The sequence below is a fragment of the Eumetopias jubatus genome, unplaced genomic scaffold (genome assembly GCF_037043125.1).
Source record: "Eumetopias jubatus isolate StellerSeaLion01/CBP00866 unplaced genomic scaffold, mEumJub1_p1.0 scaffold_3, whole genome shotgun sequence".
In the NCBI taxonomy this organism is placed as follows: domain Eukaryota; kingdom Metazoa; phylum Chordata; class Mammalia; order Carnivora; family Otariidae; genus Eumetopias; species Eumetopias jubatus.
The window spans coordinates 57,780,420-57,802,558 of NW_028274809.1; the positions used below are offsets into that span (position 1 = coordinate 57,780,420).

Sequence of the window (22,139 nt, forward strand, 5' to 3'; positions counted from 1 at the left end):
ACACAGTGCCTTGCTCAATTTTAGATGTCCATGATTCTTTGGTTATTGTGGTCTCCCCTGTGGAGCTCTTCATAGTTTCTGGAAAACTAGAAACTTGCCTAATTTAGATTCCAGGATAAATTTTTCATTTTCAAGTGCACAGAGTCAGTGAAAATTCATTCTGACTCCCTTGATGTTTCTAATTTTTCACATAATCTAAAGAACATGCAACATAAGTAAAAAATACCTTCTGTAGGTAACCTGTAATATATAAGCAATCCCAAGGCAAATGGTAATGTGAAAACTTTGAAATATGTTATCCAGTCATGTCGTTATCTCATTTAAATTTTTATACAAGTTGCAGTCTTTGTACAGATGCTAAAATATGAAAACTGATTTGTACTGATTAAACCTATTTAAGCAGTATATTTTGTTTATTCCTTGATATTCTGTTAAAGATAACCGATATTCTTATTTTTCACTTGTTACAAACAGTAAGAAATGTTTAGTCTGATGCTGTTAAGGTACATAAGTTGTTTCTTTTCTAGAGTGAAGTCACCCTGCTGAGAAATGAAGTGGCACAGCTGAAACAGCTTCTTCTGGCTCATAAAGATTGCCCTGTAACCGCCATGCAGAAGAAATCTGGCTATCATAGTGAGTAATGTTCCATTACCTATAGCCTTAGGCTACATCAGTGAAATACTGTCAGAGCGAACCAAGCTACCATTAAAAAAAAAAAAAAAAAAAGAGAGACCACAATTCTAAAATTTAATATTAAATATCAGAACTTCTGCAAGGTTATTATGGAATGGGGAATATACTTCTTAGAATCAGAGTTTTTGGATTTTCCTATTTCTAGCTTTTTTTCTAGGGATTATTACACATCAACAAAACAAGCTAATAATTTTTTTTAAAGATTTTATTTATTTATTTAATTGACAGAGAGACCGCGAGAGAGGGAACACAAGCAGGGTGAGGGTCGGAGGGAGAAGCAGGCTTCCTGCCGAGCAGGGAGCCCGATGCAGGGCTCGATCCCAGGACCCTGAGATCATGACCTGAGCTGAAGGCAGTCGCTTAACCAACTGAGCCACCCAGGCGCCCCAAGTTAATAATTTAAAACATAGTGTAAATACTGATGATATTTTGTCTTCCCAGAGTAACATTTTGTCTTAGAATGACAGAGTGAAATACTACTTCTTCTCCAGCCCTCCATTCACTAATTTTTTTTTAATTTAATTGTCTTCACTTAACAATATATAGTACCTGTTTACAGTATCACATCCTTTTGTTCTTTATTAAATATCAGCATTGTGCGATTTTTATATGGTTGTAAATCTTTATATTGAGGCTTTTAGTCATAAAAATGGTAAAATAGAACACTATGTAAGTTTTCTGTTACATGTTTTCCCCAAAATGAGATTCCTCTCTTTTCAGCATTTTAGAGGTTAATTGTGTTTTTTCCTTCTTGTAATGTCCTTCTTTTTTGAAAAGATGCACAATATTGGAGCTAGCTGTTACTCTTGAATAAATGGCCAATTTTGTCCATCGTACACAAATTTGTAACAAATAACAGAGCTGGGGATGCATTAGGCAACATTCATAATATATAACCCACAGCTTTCGTTTTTATGATTTAGTGATATTTCAGGATATTTGTAAATGTGAAGATTGTTTCAACCATATGTATCCACTTCATTTTAATTTGCCAGTGTCAGTAATTCAAAAGAAAGAAACATTTTGTATTGGATGCAAACAGTTCCTCAGGTGCTCACGATAAAACTTAATGGCCACCATCTTTACTTGTAGTCATTGTAAGCAGTTTCATCAGAGTGGGCAATATTTTTTAATTTAAAAGATTCAGTAGATTTAGCAACACTCTATTGCCATATATTTTTAGAACATTGATTTTTGTCAGTTTTGAGCAAATAAATCTCAGCCCTTTGATATCTAGTCATTTTTACGGGATGGTGAAACACATTGTGGAGTAAATTGGACCCATATAGAAATATGTTTGGGGTTTGTATTAACAATGATTGCTGCAGGGATGAAGCCATTATGGCTCCCATCTGACTTAACAACATAATTTCCTATGGAAGCTACTGAGTTCAGCATTATGCATATATGATTTTCTTAACAAGAGAGCTCTCTTGAATTTTGATAGTTCAAAAAGAAATATACAAATGATTCTACAAAATTAGAAGGAAAATGAATTTTTCAGTTACATCCAACTAAAAATTTCTCTTCTGCAATTTTTTAATCTTAGATAATCTCTTGGATAATCCCAGCAGTTTTAGCTCTGTAATCAAGGCAGCATATGCTCAGCAAAGGCAAGCCAATTTTTCATTTTAAGCAATAATTTATAAAGATGTTTTTATGAAGATTATAGATGTATGGGTTTATATGCCATACATACCCTTAAATAAACTGAAAGTCTAGATTAATACGTTTTTAGGGAATATGTATTATGCTAGGTTGTATAGACTGTAAGAAATGAATAAGACATTTTTGATGTTTGGAGTTATTCCTACCTTTTTTTCTGTCTAGTCATCTAGATAATCAAATAGACTGAAGTAAAAATTTAGTTTTAGCATAAAATTAGTTCTCTTCAGCTCTTGGGAGATAATTGGGTTTTATAGAAATTTTAAAGTAATTTCTCTTTTCACACTTGAAGTCTTAGGAAAAAATGTGACTTCTCTGTTGTCTGGTAGTCAAGGTAGATAGATAGATTGACTAAGTGAATATTTAAATCTTAGAGAAAATGTGGGGAAATTCACAGATACCTAACACTGTTCATGTTGTAGCACACAGCTATTGCTAATGGTGGTGGACTGTAATAGTTAACACTTCCAAAACATTTGTGAAATTAAGGTTTAATAGAAATTAAGGAATATTACAAAATCTTTTCAGGTAGAGGTGACAGTATAAAAGCACACACCATAGGGTCTCAGTTCTAAGGCTCGAAGTCCCCACCTTGTAGAATGAAACCCCTCAGTCATGGGAAAACCCTGACAGTTGGGGTCACATTAGCAATCAAATAGTATAAACCATGAATGAAAATATGAATACATTTTTAATGTTTGGATTCTATGAAGAATAAAGCACAAGAGTGATCTTATTACCATTAATTCATATTTTCTAGATCTCTGGGCATAATTAAAATGGTATTTTGTTTGTTTCTATAATCTTAAGTGGGAAGGAAAGCTTCTTGGGCCCTAAATGTAATTGAGAGCTTATATTTTCATTAATGAAAATATGTATGAACATAGGTAGAAAACTTCATAGTGTGAATTGTCAAATAGCTGGGGGTTTTGTAGCTTTAGGGCTGAAAATGGCTCTTGGAGTGCAGTAAGATCTCATATCTTTTGAGTGCTTATGATTATACTAATGATTTTTCTCTCCTGACCTTCTAGAAGTAGTGGACATAGGTACAGGTATATCACATTATAAAGATATTGTATATATATATAAAATTTATAATTATGTCATTTATAAGTGAGTACCTGATGCTTTGTACAGCCTAAGGATTTGCTTTACCTAATTTGAATGTCTGGAGATAGGCACTTGTCCTTACAATTTACTGTTTCATTTGGAGTCCTTGCCTCCACTGTATATTTAAATTTCCTTATACCTCTCATCACAGATCGGCCTCTTTATTTTTGAGAGCAGGTGTTCCCTAGAACTTAACACTGAGAGAAAGGTCAGTGTTCCTGTTGAAGAAGAGTGGTGCACAAAAGAGAACTCTTTAGTATTCTTTTCAGTTAAAGTGTCATTGCCCGGGTTTGGGTTTCTTTGAACACGTAATTGTTGTATGGGCTGTTTAACTGAATTATAAATATTTTATAACATTTGTTATTGCTTCATCAGAAAAGTATCCTTTCTGCTTTATATAATTTTAAAAGGATTATTGATTGTGATTTTTTATTGTATCTTGAGGTCAAATTTTTATCTTGAGGTGTGATTTTGCATTTATAGCAGATTTATAGAGAAGATGGGATTCTAATACATTTTAAAAACTGCTTTACAAAAATGCATGGATTTGAGGCAAACTTGTCAAAATTCTGTAAGTACTGTATTTCAGAAAACTCTCAAAATGAGGAATTTTATTTAAATTGAAGTCAAGCTGGCCAAGTTCCTCCCCTTGTCCTCTGCATCACAAATCATAGGATGAGTCCTGCTTTAAGGGTCCACAGTCTTTTAATAATTGATTTTCATTAGTAAGCAGGCCAGTTTGCATTGTGAGATTTGATAGAAAGCCTGCTTGTTACTTTTAAGCACTAAATAAAAATTATTTTAATGCCAAGGGAAAAGTATAAAAACACATCAGTATGATACTGTTTTCAGGATGTTCGAAGATAAACAAAGCTAAGTAATAGTACAGGGAGACATACCCATTTGGTAAACCTTCAAACAAAAAACAAGGGAATGGTTAAAGAACTATCGGAATGCTGATTACCTTTGATGAGGAGATGAGCCTCCAGGAAGCATCGTTGTTATTGGCAGTGTTCTCTTAAGTTTGGGACGGGGTTCACAGTTATTGGTTCATGTTATCATTGTATCTCCTGAGTTACATATGCTATAAATGCTTGTGTGTTGTGCATATCAAATTTTTCATAACTAAATGAAGTAGCTGGATTACATCCTGTTAAAATGAGAAAGGTGTAGGAGATTCATTGTTCAAGCCTTAAAGTTGGTAGCTTTTCATAAATACTTAGAAAGCCCCTTTCTGAATATCTTTTCCATTGCAGTGTCTAGAGTTTTATATAATTTTTTATTTGAACCCCAATTAATTCATGCAGCTATAACAGCTGGTGGCATTTAGATTCTAAATATTGCTTATTCTCATGTGGATGCATCATTAGAATCAGGTGTTGTAATCACCCATTGCTGCAGTAGATGGAAAGTCAGCCAGAATAAATATAGTTCTGGAGAATGCAGAGGGAATAATTGGAAAATATAATTTGTATGTAAGAATTCATTTTGTTTATGCATGTGGTTGTAAATTTTTTTTATCTTTTAATAAGAATGGCATGTAGGCAAAGACACAGGTTTTGTTAAATGTGTTACTTGATAAGTGTTTGATCATATCTGTAAGGACAAGGCTATTTCCCAAATTCCTACCTGATTTTCTTAACACTATTTAGCAAATATTTCAGCTCTGTTCTGTGAGGCACTGGGCACGCACATGCTTCCCTGTGCCTGGTTGTACCTTCATTTGACCTGTTGTGGTGAAATTGCCTACTTCAGACTTACAGGCACCTTTCGCTTACTCAGGCCCAGTCATAGCAACTTAGCTCAATAAGCGACTTTGTAAAAGCCTAACTTTTCACTCTGTATACTGACAGAGACTGACACATTCTTAGAGAGATGTCTTTAAGAAACAGTAACTTTTCTTTTTTCCACTCAGCCGCCGATAAAGATGATAGTTCAGAAGACCTGTCAGTGCCAAGTAGTCCACATACGGAAGCTATACAGCATAGTTCTGTCAGCACATCCAATGGAGTCAGTTCAACCTCCAAGGCTGAAGCTGTGGCCACGTCAGTCCTCACGCAGATGGCGGACCAGAGTACAGAGCCTGCGCTCTCGCAGATAGCTATGGCTCCTGCCTCCCAGTCACAGCCCTCAGGAAGTTGATTAAAAACCTGCAGTGTGGCAGTTTTAGATACTCATTAGTGACTTCAAAGGGAAATCAAGGAAAGACCAGTTTCCATTTATGCGAAATCTGTGGTTGTAAATTTTTTTTTTTTTTTTACTTGAAATTAAATTTGGCTCTAAAGTTGGTGTAGCAGCAGTTGATGTTCAGACTGAACAACAGTTTTTAGTCTCTGGAAAAAGACTGATTTTGCTTTTTTTATAAATATTGTTAGATTTATTAATTTCCTGTGCTCAATGTGTAAATTGTATTATAATTCATTGTGGTTTATTTCACTTTTAATTTGGTGGTGTTTTAATAAATGGGGGTGTTACTGAATCTCTTCCCACTTCCATTTCTTTTGACCACCTCTTAATCCTCAACTGTGATGGTAGTATTGTTTATCATTTATACCAAAGTTCTGCGTAGTCCCTATTGACTTTGTAATGTTAACAAGGTCATAAAGCACTAGCAAGAGAAAGATAGAGATTTGCTTTTAATCTTTTTGCCTTTTATTTTGCACATTATGCAAAAGGAAAAACATTAGAGAACACTTTTTAAGTGAGTGAAACATGGTAAGAGACATACGATGCTTTTATGCACACTCTGAAACTAAATCAAGATCATTAATCGTGTGTTCTTTTTAAGATTTTAAGTAGACATGAATTTTGGAATCCTTTATCATTTCAAAATGACTATTTTTCAAATCCTCAGTGTTTTAAACCCTATGTTTTGAGGCTATTAAAATATGAAATTATATAATCTACGATACAGGGTTATCCAATATCTTAATAATTTTTTGAAATTAGGTTTTGGTTTTGGTTTTTTTTGCAGATTTCAGGTTACAAACTGAGAAGTTTATGCATAATCAAGTATGGTATGGTTGCCAGAAAAAGCCTAAAAATTACTTAGAAAATTTAAGACTGTTTACCCCCATTGTCTTGTACTTGCAAGCTAACTTGTACTTATTCTTGTGAAAGCACTGTCATCTTTTAGTAGCAAATTTTGATAAAGTTTCTCGTGGGAAAAAATCAGTATCTATCTTTAGAACAATGTAATTATAATGTGGGAAGCAAGAGTGGATGAGAGAGAGAGAGAGAGAGAGTGTGTGTGTGTATGTTTCTTTCAATAGTTTATGCCAGCAGTCTTTGCTTGAATGTTTAACGATGCCTTCAGTGTGATGCTGGCCAATAGATGATTGCAATTTAAAATGTCATTACTGTGCAGGCTTGGATAACTAACATTCCATGATGTAGTTTGTTTCTGATGAGATGATTGTAGGTACACTTTTCTCATTATCCAGTCATCTGTGGGATACTGAGTTTTCTAATGTGCCATTATCTATTTTTATTCTGCAGTTATGTTCAAAATACAGTACAATATTTTAAAATAGACTAAATTGTTAAAAATAAAGTAGTAGATGTGTGTAAGAAAACTTTGTAAAATAGTTATGAGTCCTACCCAGTAGCAACTTCTGGCATTCAAGCAGGATTCCATTATGTAAATAACTGTAATGCATTTATAATAAGTTGTGTAGTTCTGCATCTATACTACACTATTTACGAACGTCTCAGTGCCATCTCCTAATGAGACTGACATTTAAAAAACCTATATCGAATATCCTTGATAATTCCAGGAAATATCCCACCTGCCTAAGTTCCAAACTGGGAAACATTCAAATTATACAAATGACATTTCAGAACTTTTAGGTATGAAGATAATAGGATTTTTATTGTTTGGCTTATTAAAAGTGAGCATTTTTAGTTGATAATCCTACTTCTAAATTTTTTTTATTTTAAACTGATTTTATAATTTTAAAGTAATGAATTTCTCATCGTGACTTTGCCATAGTTATGCTAAGGAGTTGATCTCAAAGGCACAAAATATGAATTCTGCAAGGCGGCTATTTTTTATTGTAGTTTGGATGGGTTAGGTAAAGCCTCAATTTTTTCACTCTCCTAAGTCCTTCAGTACATTTTTCTTTTATTATTTATGCAAGTTAAAGTTTTTGGGTAACAGGAATTCTTGCAACTGTAAAATAAAACTACATAGATGTAAGAAGTCATGTAAACGGTTAATGAACTTACCAAGGTTAGCAAAACTTTCATTGTAAATCAGTCTGTATTCAGCAAATAAAAATCATTATTAGTTGTATACACAAATTCCATTTTGACTTTCAGGATGTCACACTACTTCTGTACCTAGCATTTTGAGTCCTTATATTTGCAATGTTACACAAACTGTACTACTTTCTTTTATGTGCAGTTTGCATGAGTAAACCATCAGAGAATAAATTCTATCTTTAAATTATGTTCATAATTTGCTTGTCCTTACCTATCTTTCATAAAGTAACATCACCTGATAATAATATGGGTTCTTTTTTTTCCTTCAGGACGTTTATTACCTGAGAAGAACCAGGTAGTCTTTCTATTTATGTTATAAAATTCATTGCTTCTCAAAGACTTTTCAACTGCAGGGTGCTCGGGCCTTATTCTTCTCTGCATTCATTAAACCCCCTTCATACACAGTGAACCTCTAATGTTCCCCAGCCAGGAACCTTCCCCCAACTACAGCCACACCCAGATCCACCAGCCTTTGGCATCTCTTGGCGACTGCCTAACAGAAACACCTTAAACATATCGTGTCCAACTTTGTGTGTCAACTGTAGTTCAGTATAACCTGTCCAACACTGACTCTTCATCATGCCCCATCTTCCCTTCAGGTGTACTTCTCCAGCAGTCTTCCATAAGGCACTGACGACAGCTCCATTCTTCCAGTTACTTAAGCTGGGACAACTGTGTTGTCATCCTTGATTCCTCTTTTCTCACAGCCCACCTCCAAACTATCCAGAAATGCTATTGGCTTTTCCTTCAGAACGGTCGAGAATTCAGCCGCTTCTCATCCTGTACAGTGCTATCATCCTGATCCATGCCCTCATTTTTTGTCACCCAGGCTACTGTATTTGCCTTGTAACTGTCTCCTTGCCCCCCCCCCCCCGCCTACTGTAGACCATCCTCAGTACGGCAGTTAGAGTGGTGCTTTCCAAATGTGAATCCGCTTTTATAGCACTTCTCTACTCCAAATCCTGGAGCCCACTCTTCATTGCACTCAGAGCTTAAAGTGGCCTGCAAGATGATTTGCTCCCCCACCCCCGTGCTGTTATATCTCTGAATGCATTTACAACTTCGTTTTAGTCAGTGAATGAGTGCTTAACTAGGTGTGTCGGTCATTGTTCTGGGCACTTGGAAATCCACCAGTAGCCCAAACACGAAAATCCCTGCCTTTCGGAGCTACATTCTAAAGAGGGTGGGCAGGAAAGTTTTTGGGGAAAACAATTAACATACTAAATACATTGTATATTATGTTAGAAGTGGTCAGGTTTAAGAAACAGAGGCTGGAGAGCATGTGAAGTGATATTTCAGTCTTTCAGATTGAGCCAATCTGAAGAGATGCAAAAAATCAAGTGGCCAATTTTTACATTAAGTTACACATTCTAACGAATGTACTTAATCTGGATTACATGATTTTAGATAAAAGATTTCATGAAGACAAGGTGATGTTCTCCTCTAACAAAATTTGATGAAATATTAAAAGGTCAAACTCATGTTGGCATTGATTTGTTTCAGAGGACAGGAAAATAATCTTGTCTCTGGCGTGTACTTAATGTTAAATGTAGTTTTATTAATTCTACATCTCAGACTGTGTAGCAATTAATGCTTGACATTAAGAATTTACTTGTGAGAGTAAAGAGTATGGGAGAATCCTGTTTACTCCTAGGCCTTCATTTATGTAAATATACACATGCAGAGATACACAGAAAAAAAATGCCTAGATGACAGCAATTAGTTCTAAAAGACATTTAGAAGAAAAACATTTTAAATCTGACATTTCTAGATTATCTTGACCATAGGTTAATGGTTACTTTTGAAGGAAAGTTATACCATTTTATGTCTGATGTAGTTATGAAAAATCATTTCTTTAAACTATTAATAAATACAAATATATTCCCTAATTCTCACATGGTTTTAAAAAAAGTACAGGTCTCTCCAGACTAACAATAGACTGAGACATGGTCGTTCATTGAGGCAAAGTATTAAGATCCTAGAGAGTTTAGCATCCTTCTATGTGGAGAAAAATGCACACAAAATTTAGAATAAAGACTTTTCTGGAAAAAGCATCCTACCATTTAAGTAAATGGTAAGTTGCCATAGAAAAAGAACAATCAGTGAAAATGTTTCAAAACTAAAGGATTTATTAGTTTTGAAATAACAAAGGCCATGTGACATTGGAACCTACAATAAAACAAAATATGCATAGTTTTATTCTGTTGTAGCAGTCCAAGGCACCAAATCAAATGTTAGTTGTAAAATTACCAAATATGTCACGGCACTCTGAAAGGGTTGTTACTCAACAGTGGGCCAGTGAGTTGCATCTTTTTTCCTCAAATATACATGAAAATTTTTCCAATGGCTTTCTGAGAAGAAGTCCTTGGTACAACCGGTCATGGTCACAGTGCCTTCCCTTGCCTCTTCATTTTGCATTAAATTTTACATTTAAGACCATTCCTTGAACTAGAATTTGTTTAACAAAATAGTTGCCATGGCTTTATCATGCATTACCTCAATTATCTGGGAAAGTATTTGAGTCTGAATCTCATTTTTAACTGTCAGTTATGTCAGATAAAGATTGGTTTACTTTATTCACTTACATTAGAAATCACTTTCTGTGAAAGTAGACCCCCCCACCACCACCAAAAAAAAAAAAAGAATGTTCTTCCAAAGAGGGCATGTAATTTAGGAAGAGATGCAGTTTTTTATAGCCTGACACAAAAATTAAGCAATAATTATTTAATGGGGTTTACTTAGCAGAATTTAAGATGATAGAGTTGTCTATTGTAAGGTTCTCCGAATTGGGAACAAATGCATTGTTTATGAGGAAATAAACCTTGTCAATACATCTATCTTCAAAAGTAAACCCTTTTGCATTATCCATTATTACTGTATTGTTTGATTTTTTCTACCAATAAATTTTTTTAATTTAAACATGTAATTTAAATTAATTTTAAATTAATGTAATTTTAGCTTTTAAAGTCCATTTTGGGAATTGTGCTTGTTAAAATTGTGAGAGGGTCTAATTAAATAACATCAGTGAAAAATAAAAGGTCTAATACTATCCTAGCATTAATTAATCTGGACATTTAAAAAATCAGATAATTATTGACTTTTCCCCAACTACTAAATTTTTAGGAAAGTACTTCTTTTACATCTCAGTTTATTCAGCTCAGCTAATGGTTTCTGAGGTGACTTCCAGCACCATGAGGCAATCTGCTAAAGCATAAACATCCTTGTTGGTAGCTTATCTGTAGATGCTATAGGAGTGCATCAAAAGCAGTGTGCTATTGTTGAAAATGACATTGCTCCGTAAGAACTTGCATAAAAGACATCTGTATGCCTGTATAACTAGTAGTCTAGATTATAGAGGGCCTTCGAAGTTGATTGGGACTCTAAAACAGAGCAAACCATTGACTTTCAGAAAAGGGACGTTAGGAAAGTGGTTTAAGGAACAGACAATAATAGGAAGGCTGGCCCACATGGAAATCAGCTACCAAGTTGCAGTAATTCACGCATGAGTTGTAATAAGGACTAGGGAAGAAGGGCCAATAAGTAGCAAAAGGGTTAGGTGTAAGAAATATTTTGCAAGAAATACCCGTAGAGTTTATAGACTAAAAGGGAGATGATGAAAAGCAAAGAAAGAAGACTCCCATTTTTGAGGCTTGAAAGACAGATGGTATCACTTGTAAGAGTAAGTTGGGAAAGGGAGCTAATTTGGGAAGAACAGGTGTTTAGTATCTTGGAGATTCAATGTCCAGACTCCACCAAAAAAAACGACTAGAAGCAATGAATGAATTCAGTAAGGTCACAGGATACAAAATCAACATATAGAAATCTGTTGCATTTCTATGCACTAATAATGAAGTAGCTGAGGGCGCCTGGGTGGCTCAGTCGGTTAAGCGACTGCCTTCGGCTCAGGTCATGATCCTGGAGTCCGGGGATCGAGTCCCGCATCAGGCTCCCTGCTCGGCAGGGAGTCTGCTTCTGCCTCTGACCTTCCTCCTCATGCTCTCTCTCTACCAGTCTCTCTCTCTCAAAAAATAAATAAAAATCTTAAAGAAATAGAAAAAAAAAATGAAGTAGCTGAAAGAAATTAAGAAAACAATTCCATTTCTAATTGCACCAAAAAGAATATAGTACCTAGGAATAAATTTAACCAAGGAGGTGAGAGACTTGTACTCTGGAAACTATAGAACATCAGTGAAAGTAATTGAAGCTGACAAAAACAAATGGAAAAGATACTTCATGCTTATGGATTGGGAGAACAAATATTGTTAACATACTCCCCAAAACAATCTATAGATCTAATGCAATCCCTATCAAAATATCAACAGCATTATTCACAGAACTAGAATAAATAATACTAAAATTTGTGTGGAACACAAAAGACCTCAAATAGCCAAAGCAATCTTTTTTTTTTTTTTTTAAGATTTTATTTATTTGACAGAGACACAGCGAGAGAGGGAACACGAGCAGGGGGAGTGGGGGAGGGAGAAGCAGGCTTCCCGCGGAGCAGGGAGCCCGATGCGGGGCTCGATCCCAGGACCCTGGGATCACGACCTGAGCGGAAGGCAGATGCTTAACGACTGAGCCACCCAGGCGCCCCAATAGCCAAAGCAATCTTGAAAAAGAACAAAACTGCAAGTATCACAATCCCAGATTTCAAGAAATACTACAAGGCTATAGTAATCAAAACAGTATGGTACTGGTACAAAAATAGACACAGAGGTCAAACAGGACAGAGCAGAGAGCCCAGAAGTAAACCCACAATTATATGGTTAATCAACAACAAAAAAGGCAAGAATATACAGTGGAGGAAAAGACAGTCTCTTCAAATGGTATTTGGAAAATTGGATAGCTACATGCAAAGAAATGAAACTGGACCACTTTCTTTCACTATACATAAAGATAAACTCAAGATGGATTAAAGCCCTAGATGAGAGACCTTAAACCATAAAAGTCCTAGAAGAGAGCATAGGCAGTAACTCTCTGACATCAGGGGCGCCTGGGTGGCTCAGTCGTTAAGCGTCTGCCTTCGGCTCGGGTCATGATCCCAAGGTCCTGGGATGGAGCCCCGCATCGGGCTCCCTGCTCCGTGGGAAGCCTGCTTCTCCCTCTCCCACTCCCCCTGCTTGTGTTCCTGCTCTCGCTGTGTCTCTCTCTGTCAAATAAATAAATAAATAAATAAATATCTTTAAAAAAAAAATTATCTGACATCAGCCATAGCAACATTTTTCTAGGTACGTCTTCTAAGGCAAGGGAAACAGAATCAAAAGTAAACTATTGGGACTACATCAAAATGAAAAAGCTTCTGCACAGCAAAGGAAACTATCAACAAAACAAAAAGAAAACCTACTGAATGGGAGAAGATATTTGCAAATGATATATCTGATAAGGGGATAATATCAAAAATATATAAAGAACTTACACAACACCCAAAAAGCAAATAATCCAGTTAAAATGGGCAGAAGACATGAACAGACATTTCTCCAGAGAAGACATACAGATGGCCAATAGACAAATAAGATGCTCAACATCACTCATCATCAGGGAAATGCAAATCAAAACCACAATGAGATACCACCTCACACCTGTCAGAATCAAAAACACAAGAATCAAACAAGTGTTGGCAAGGATGTGGAAGAAAAGGAACCCTTTGGCACTGTTGGTGGGAATGTAAACTGATGCAGCTACTGTGGAAAACAGTATGGAGATTCCTCAAAAAGTTAAAAATAGAACTACCATATGATCCAGTAATTCCATTCCCAGATACTTACCCAAAGAATACTAAAACACTAATTTAAAAAGCTATACACACCCCGATGTTTATTGCAGCATTATTTGCAATAGCCAAGTCATGGAAGCAACCCAAGTCCATTGATACATGAATGGATAAAGTGTGTGTGTGTGTGTGTGTGTGTTCGGTGGAATATTACTCAGCCATAAAAAAGTGAAATCTTGCCATTTGCAACAACATGGATGGATCTAGAGGGCATAATGCTAACTGAAATAAAAGAGAGGGACAAATACTGTATGTTTTCACTCGTGGAATTAAATGAGCAAAGAACAAAGAAAAAAAGATGCAAAAAAACAGACTTAAATATAGAGAACTGATGGTTACCAGAGAGGAGGTGAGGGGGGGCGGTGGTTGAAATAGGTGAAGGGGATTAAGACTACCTTTACCAGGATGAGCACTGAGTAATGTATAGAATTGTTGAATCACTATATTGTACAGCTGAAACTAATATAACACTATATTATACTGGAATTTTTAAAAATGTAAATATCCAGGAAGCACATAAAAATGTAATAATAGCCTCTGTTGAGTATATTGTTTACTAGGATACCTCCATTTATCTCATTCAAGCATCATCAAAACCCTGTGATAGTACTGTTGTTTTAGTGAGAAAAAAGAGTTGACAACAGGGATTTAGAAGTTGATCATTAAAACCCTGAGACTGAATTAATTATCTTGAATTATTTGAAAGACAAGATGTAATGGGAGACAGGCAGAAGATGAAGTCTTCAACATTACCATATGATTATATTGAGAGAAAAGGCAGAGTGGTCAGAAGAGAACCAAGATAGTATAATAATTCATTTCTGGGGTGCTCTACAATATATTAAGTACTTTTATAGATGCTAACTTATAAGAACCTCCGAATCATATGAAGATGGCATTACCTCATTTTATTTTATTATTTAAAAATATTTATTTTGGAGGGAAACGTGTGCGGGGGGGGGGAGGGGCGGAGGGAGCGGGAGAGAGAGAATCCCAAGCAGACTCCCCACTGAGTATAGAGCCCAACGCGGCACTCAATCCCACAACCCTGAGATCATGACCTGAGCCAAAGTCAGGAGTTGGATGCTCAACCAGCTGAGCCACCCAGTGTCCGTATCCTCATTTTAAATAAGAAATCAACCTCAAAAGTTGAATTATTTAATCAATGCCGCACAACCAGCAAGTGGCAGGATCAATATATACACCCATCTCCTAATCCCAAACAAAAGTGTTCTTTCCACCACAGACAAGAAAAGCAAAACTTAAAACAAGTGGTTTACATGCAACAAAAATGTCAAGGGTTGTGAAGATATGAATTACCACTAATTCAGCAATAAGAATGTCTTCTGTGACCTATGGGAACATATTCAGTACAATGGTTTGAACAAGTCACCATAACCTCATAGGCATTTGGATTTTATCTACCATCAGGGGATGGCAAAGAAGTCTTGGGCTCTCTGATTTTTGAAACTATACCCTTACATTAAAGGAGTACCTTAGGATTACTCCCACAAAGAAAGCTTGTTTCTTACTGCATATGTTCCAAGTTTTAAAAAGTCTACCCAGAAAAATGGAACACCCCTGCCCTGTGCAGTTGTGTATCATTGTTTCGGTGTGCACCATCCACATGATCTAGGGAATTAAGCTGAAAAATTAACAGGATACATTTGGCACAAATGCAAAATCTCTATAAGTGAACATTCCTGCAGTCCATACTCATACTCAGGTGTCATAGGGGAAAAAAATTTGACTAAAAATGAGTATGTGTTAGAACAAACAAAACTGCCACAAAATAGGATTAGCAAACAACAGGAGGATTAGAGCACCAAGAACTTGAGCTGATAAAACAATAATCTGAAAGAAAATACAAGGATGTTAAAATGACTAATGAATAAAAGAAGAAATCAAAACTAAGAAAATAAGACACTCTGAAATATAAACAGGAAGATTTGAAAAATAATAGAACTTTTACAAGTGAAAAATACACACATTGAAAGCCACCGCTTGGGTGGCTCAGTTGGTTAAGCGTCTGCCTTCGGCTCAGGTCATGGTCCCAGGGTCCTGGGATCGAGCCCCACATCAGGCTCCCTGCTCAGCAGAAGGTCTGCTTCTCGCTCCCCCTCTGCCAGCTGCTCTGCCTGCTTGAGCTTGCTGTCTCTCTCTCTGTCAAATAAACACATCGTTTAAAATGTTAAAAAAAAATAAAAGATCAATGTATGTTAATTGTAGACTAGAAGCAGAGAATAGTACACTCAAATTAGACTTGAAGAAATTATACAATGTATCAAGGGATAAAGAAGGAAATATAAGAGAGAAGTTGTGAGACAGAGTAGAAGAAGCTCCTATGTGTGTCTAATAGGAATTCCAGAAGAAAAGAATTAAAAGAATGGGAGAGATTATATTCAAAGAGATAATGACCATATTATCTACAATAAATTAAAGACAAATTCAAGAAACAGTTTACATAAATCTATATCGCTTCCTGGACACATCCTGTTAATACTTCAGAACACCAAAGACAAACAGACAATCTTAAAAGCAGAGGAAAGATACTGTCCCACAGAGGAGTAAGAACCAAAAAATGACAATGGACTTATAACAGGGCTCAGAAGAAAAAGGGAATAATATCTTCAAAGTGCTCAAGAATCCTTGCTAATTGCTAACACAGGAGTATTTTCTCTACTTGGTGTTTTTGAAATTCTCCCAGAAAAAAGTTTTTTTTAAAAATTGAAAAACACTGAGGGATAAATGACAGTCAACCCAGAATTCTATTATTTAACTGCTACTTAAGAGTGAAGGTAAAGATAGATTGAAAACCCAACATGTCAAAACGTGGGTTCCTGCTAAATTAGTCAATACAGTACATAGATGGAACTTCATAAATTTAAATAGGAAAAGAAAAAAGGCTGAGAATGAGCTCACAGTCTAACTTAAGTTACGAAAGCAATAACAAAGAATCCTAAGAAAAGGATAATTAAAGGAAAATACCAGTGGAAATGGGTATTTAAAAAAAAATGAAGGGGCGCTGGGTGGCTCAGTCGTTAAGCGTCTGCCTTCAGCTCAGGTCATGGTCCCAGGGTCCTGGGCTCGAGCCCCACATCGGGCTCCCTGCTCAGCAGGAAGCCTGCTTCTCCCTCTCCCACTCCCCCTGCTTGTGTTCCCTCTCTCGCTGCGTCTCTCTCTGTCAAATAAATAAATGAAATCTTTAAAAAAAAAAAAAAATGAAAGGAGAAACAACACCCAAAGTTGGCTTTGAGGAAGGAAGGGAGGACAAGACAAAACTCTGGGGAAGAAATATTTTAAAAATTGAAAGAAAGGAACTTAAGAACTTGATGAAGAGATAATTTTTTTAGAAAATGTAATTCCAAAATTCAAAACTATGTGGAGATGAAACAACATGGCACCAAAACCAGACAAGGGTGTCACAAGAAAATACAGTCCGCTGTCCCTTATGAACATAGATGCAAAAATCTTCAACAAAATATAAGCAAACCAAATTCAACAATACATTAAAAGAATCATACTGGGGCATCTGGGTGACTCAGTTGGTTAAGCATCTGACTCTTGGTTTCGGCTGAGGTCACGGTCGCAGGGTCCTGAGATCCAGTCCCATGTTGGACTCCACACTCACTGTGCAGTCTGCTTGTCCCTCTCCCTCTGCTCCTCCCCCTGCACTCATGTTCGTATTCTCTCTCTCTCTAAAATCTTAAAAAAAAAAAGAATCATACTTCATGATCAAGTGGGTTTATTCCAGGGATGCAAGTGTGGCTGCAAATCAGTCAATGTGATATGCTACATTAAAATATGAAGGCTAAAAATCATAGGATCATCTCAAAAGATGCAGAAAAAGCATTTGACAAAATTCAACATCCATTTATGATAAAAACCTCTCAAAGTGAGTATACAGGAAACCTACCTTAACATAATAAAGGTCATATATGACAAGCCCACAACTAACAATCATACTCAGGAGTAAAAAGCTAAAAGTTTTTCCTGTAAGATCAGAAACAAGGTAAAAATGCCCAGTCTTGCTCTTTTATTCAACATATGACTGGAAGTCCTAGCCAGAGTAATTAGGCAAGACAAAGAAATAAAAGGCATCCAAATTGCAAAGGAAGAAGTGAAATTGTCACTGTGTACAGATGACATACATACACAAAACCCGAAAGACTCCACCAAAAAAACCTGTGAGAACTAATAATTGACATCAGTGAAGTTGCAGGTTACAAAATGAATACACAAAGATCTGTTGCATTTCTATACAATAATGAAGAAAGAAGAAAACCATCCCATTTATATTTGCATCAAAAAGAATAAAATGCATGGGGTGCCTGGGTGGCTCAGTCATTAAGCGTCTGCCTTTGGCTCAGGTCATGATCCCAGGGTCCTGGGATCGAGCCCCGCATCGGGCTCCCTGCTCCGCAGGAAGCCTGCTTCTCCCTCTCCCACTCCCCCTGCTTGTGTTCCCTCTCTCGCTATCTCTCTCTCTCAAATAAATAAATCAAATCTTAAAAAAAAAAAAGAATAAAATACCTAGGAATAAACTTAACCAAGGAGGCAAAGAACCTGTAATGCTGAAAACTATACAATGTTGATGCAAGAAATTGAAGAAGACACAAATAAAGGGAAAGCTATTCTGTGCTCACAAACTGGAAGAATTAATATTGTTAAAATGTCCATACTACCCAAAGCAATCTATAGACTTGGTGCAATCCCTATCAAAATGTCACAGAAATAGAAAACACAATTCTAAAATTTGTATGGAACCACAGAAGACCCCAAATAGCTAAAGCAATCTTGAGAAAGAAGAGCAAAGCTGAGGCAGCATTCTCCTTGATTTCAAATTACATTACAAAGCTATAATAATCAAAGCAGTATGATATGGCATAGAAACAGACACAGATCAATGGAACAGAATTGAGAGCCCGGAAGTACAGTCACACACATAAGGTCAATTAATTTACAACAAGGGAGCCAAGAATATACAGTGGGGAAAGGATCATCTCTTCAAGAAATGGGGTTGGGAGAACTGGAGGGTCACATGCAAGAGAATGAAACGACCACTAACTTAAACCATACACTAAAATTAATTCATAAAACTCCTAGAAAAAGACATAGGTGGTAAACTCTTTGACATCAGTGTTGGTGATGAGTTTTTGGATTTGACATCAAAAGCAAAAATAAACCAGTGGGACCACATCGAACTGAAAGGTTTCTGCACAAAATGAAAAGGCAGTCTAGGGAATGGGAAAAAAATATTTGCAAATCGTATGTCTGATCAGGAGAAATATCCAAAATACATCAAGAACTCATATAAAGCAAGTATAAGAACTACTCAATAGCAAAACCCCAAAATCCGATATAAAAATGGCAGAGGAGCGCTGTGAATTGTGCAAGACTGTGAAATCACAGACCTGTACCTCTGAAACAAACAATGCAATATATGTTAAGGAAAAAAAAGAAGCAGGAGGGGAAGAATGAAAGGGGGAAATCGGAGGGGGAGACGAACCATGAGAGATGATGGACTCTGAAAAACAAACTGAGGGTTCTAGAGGGGAGGGGGGTGGGGGGATGGGTTAGCCTGGTGATGGGTATTAAAGAGGGCACGTTCTGCGTGGAGCACTGGGTGTTACGCACAAACAATGAATCATGGAACACTACATCAACAACTAATGATGTAATGTATGGTGATGTTATAACATAACAATAAAACATTTAAAGGAAAAAAAAATGGCAGAGGAAACAAATAGACATTTTTTCAAAGACATACAGATGGCCACTACCACAAATCATCAAGGAAATGCAAATTAAAACCACAATGAGATATCACTTTAGAATGGCTTTTATCAAAAAGAAATAACAAGTGTTGATAATGTGGAGAAAAGGGAACCCTTGTGCACTGTTGGGAGTGTACATTGGTGTAGCCGTTGTGGAGAGCAGTATGAGGGTTCCTCAAAAAAAAAATTTAGAAATGCCATATGATCCACAGTACCACTTCTGGGTATTTATCGAAAGAAAATTAAAACACTAACTTGAAAAAATATATGCACCCTCATGTTCATTACAGCATTACTTAGAATAGCCAGTATATGGAGACGACCTAAGTGTTCATAGATGGATGAATGTGTATATACAGCCAATAGAGTACTATAAAAAATGAAGAAAATCTTGCCATTTGTGACAACATGGATGAACCTTGAGGGCATTCTGTTAAATGAAATAAGTCAGAGCTAGACAAATAGTGTTATGATCTCACTTTTATGTGGAATCTTAAAAAATAAAAACAGAAAACCCTGAGCTCATAGATACAGAGAACAGATTGATGGTTGCCAGAGGGAGGGGTTTGGGGAGATGGTCAAAATGGGTGCAAGGGGTCAAAATGTACAAACTTCCAATCCAGTGGGGATGTAATGTACAACATGATGACTATAGTTAATAATACTGTACTGCATATATGAAAGTTGCTAAGGGAATAAATACTAAAAGCGCTTATCCTGAGAAAAGATTGTTATAACTCTGTATGGTGATGGATGTTAACTAGACTTACTGTGGTGATCATTTTGCGATATGTACAAATATTAAATCATTATGTTGTACACCTGGAACTAACATCATGTTAAATGTCAATGATTAACTCAATAAAACAAAAATCCCTGGGTAAAAGATGCATTCATTTTCTATTTGTACAACAAATTACCACAAACTTACCGGCTTACAACAATACCTATTTGTTATCTCAGGTTTTTAGGCCCAAAGTCTGGGCATGGTACAGGCCCGGCTTCTCTGTTTCGAGTCTCACAGGCTGAAATCAAGGTGTTGGCTGGGCCTGTAATCCGCCCCCCCCGAGGCTTCGTACCCTCTTCCAAACTCACTGCTTATTTGCAGAATTCAGTTTCTTAGAGTTGTAGGACTGAGGTCACTCAAACACCGTGACCAAATTCCTGGCCCCTTATGTTACTTCTCATGAGGCTATTCATAATGTTAAGTAATTGCAAATATTTATGGCAAGAGCAGATTTGGTTGACTAGTGTTTGAAATAAATGGGCACTGATTTGATGCCCTAAAATGCCATTTGTGGACCAGTTTCTCTCACATTCATCCTGCCTCTGAGGTCCACTCTTTCATTTGAATGAAATATAAATACTGGACAGAGGAAAGATATCGATCCAGTAGTACATCATACTCCTTCAAGACAAACAAAATAGACCCAGTTTAAGCAACTCATCTCAAAATGTAGTACTTCTTTCTAAAACTTAGAACAACTTGTATCTTCCTAAATGGAAGGTCTATTAGAAAAATACATTTAGAAGGAGAGCCATAGTTAGGAATTTTCAAAAATAATTTCATGATCTTAAGATCAGATCTAACTGTAAATTAGATTATATTTATGTTCTACTTGATGAACAAGCAGAAACTACTAAGAAATTCACTACAAAAGCATTATGGGAACCCAATGAATATTAAACAAGCATTAAAATCATGATTTATGTTCTAATTAGAACCATGTAAAAAGATGCATAGGGTAAGATGAAATAAATATGTTTTCAAAGAAAAACCAGTGCATCTGCTTTACAAATAATTTAACTTTTTTTTTTTTTAATTTTGGAATTCTATGTTTGTTATTGTTGGGGAAAACTTCAGGATGGCAAATAGAGATAATGTGGAATGCAACCCTATCTCTTCCCTGTACATAAAAATAGATATATAATATTTGAATTTTTTTTTTTTAGAGAGAGTGTGCCGCAGGGGGGAAGGGGCAGAGGGAAAAGGAGAGAGAGGATCTTAAGCTCCACCCCCAGCGTGAGCCCAATGCAGGGCTCAGTCTCACGACCCTGAGATCATGACCTGAGCTGAAATCAAGAGTTGGACCCTTAACCGACCGAGCCACCCACACACCCCAATATTTGAAATATTTTAATACATAGCAGAGCTATAAAGCAAGAAGAGTGCCATTAATAAAGAAGATTCCCACAGCAGAGAGTTGGATTTGAAGTTAGGTGTCCTTTGGAGCTCACCTGACATTATAATAGCAGACTTTTAATACATCTTACAGTCCGAAGGGCTGGTGTAGGGGGAGGGCAGCCTGAGAACAGCCCTGCACCAGCAGGCTGAAGTGGCGGGCGACCTTGGGAGAGCCCTCGCGACCTCCTAGTTCTCGACCGCCTCTTGCTACAAGAGGAAGGGGCCCAGGCAAAGTGCGCACAGCCCTGGGCCGGGGCTTCTCCGATAGCCAGATTTCGTTCTTTGCTCACCTGGACAGCCGGGGGAGGGGGGTGATGTATTTAATCATTGATTTAGAAGAGCTCTTTAAACTGTGTAAAAGTAGGTTTGGGTACACTGGAGGGAAAGCCCCAAGTCCGGCAAGCTGGGGCTTGGGGTAGAGCCCTGGGGTAAACGTCCGGTTCTCAAAGTCCTCAGAGTTGGTTTGTTTCTTGGCCACGGCTCCCACACGGCGCACGCCTCCAGCGTCTGCCGTGGGATCCTGGGGCGGCGTTGTCGGTGAGATGAGCTAGGGAGTTAGCATAAGTGTGAAATACGTTGGGTGGTTTCAGGACTTTGCGGAGCCTGTTTGTCTCCCCAAGGGTCATAAGATCAGATGATTTTGTTTCATGAAAGTCTAGAAGGGACCGGGGAAAGC

The 22,139-nt window shown here is 36.8% G+C and overlaps 1 protein-coding gene across 1 annotated transcript in view; it reads left to right on the plus strand.

Moving 5' to 3' along the window:
• Window positions 1-7,927, plus strand: part of ATF2 (activating transcription factor 2) — an 86,368-nt gene extending 78,441 nt beyond the window's left edge. The window contains 3 exon segments of the mRNA XM_028123190.2: window positions 528-633; window positions 5,384-5,589; window positions 5,591-7,927. Of these exon segments, the coding sequence (XP_027978991.2) occupies window positions 528-633; window positions 5,384-5,589; window positions 5,591-5,614 (336 nt within the window). The 3' untranslated portion in view covers window positions 5,615-7,927.
• Window positions 7,928-22,139: the final 14,212 nt, after the last annotated feature.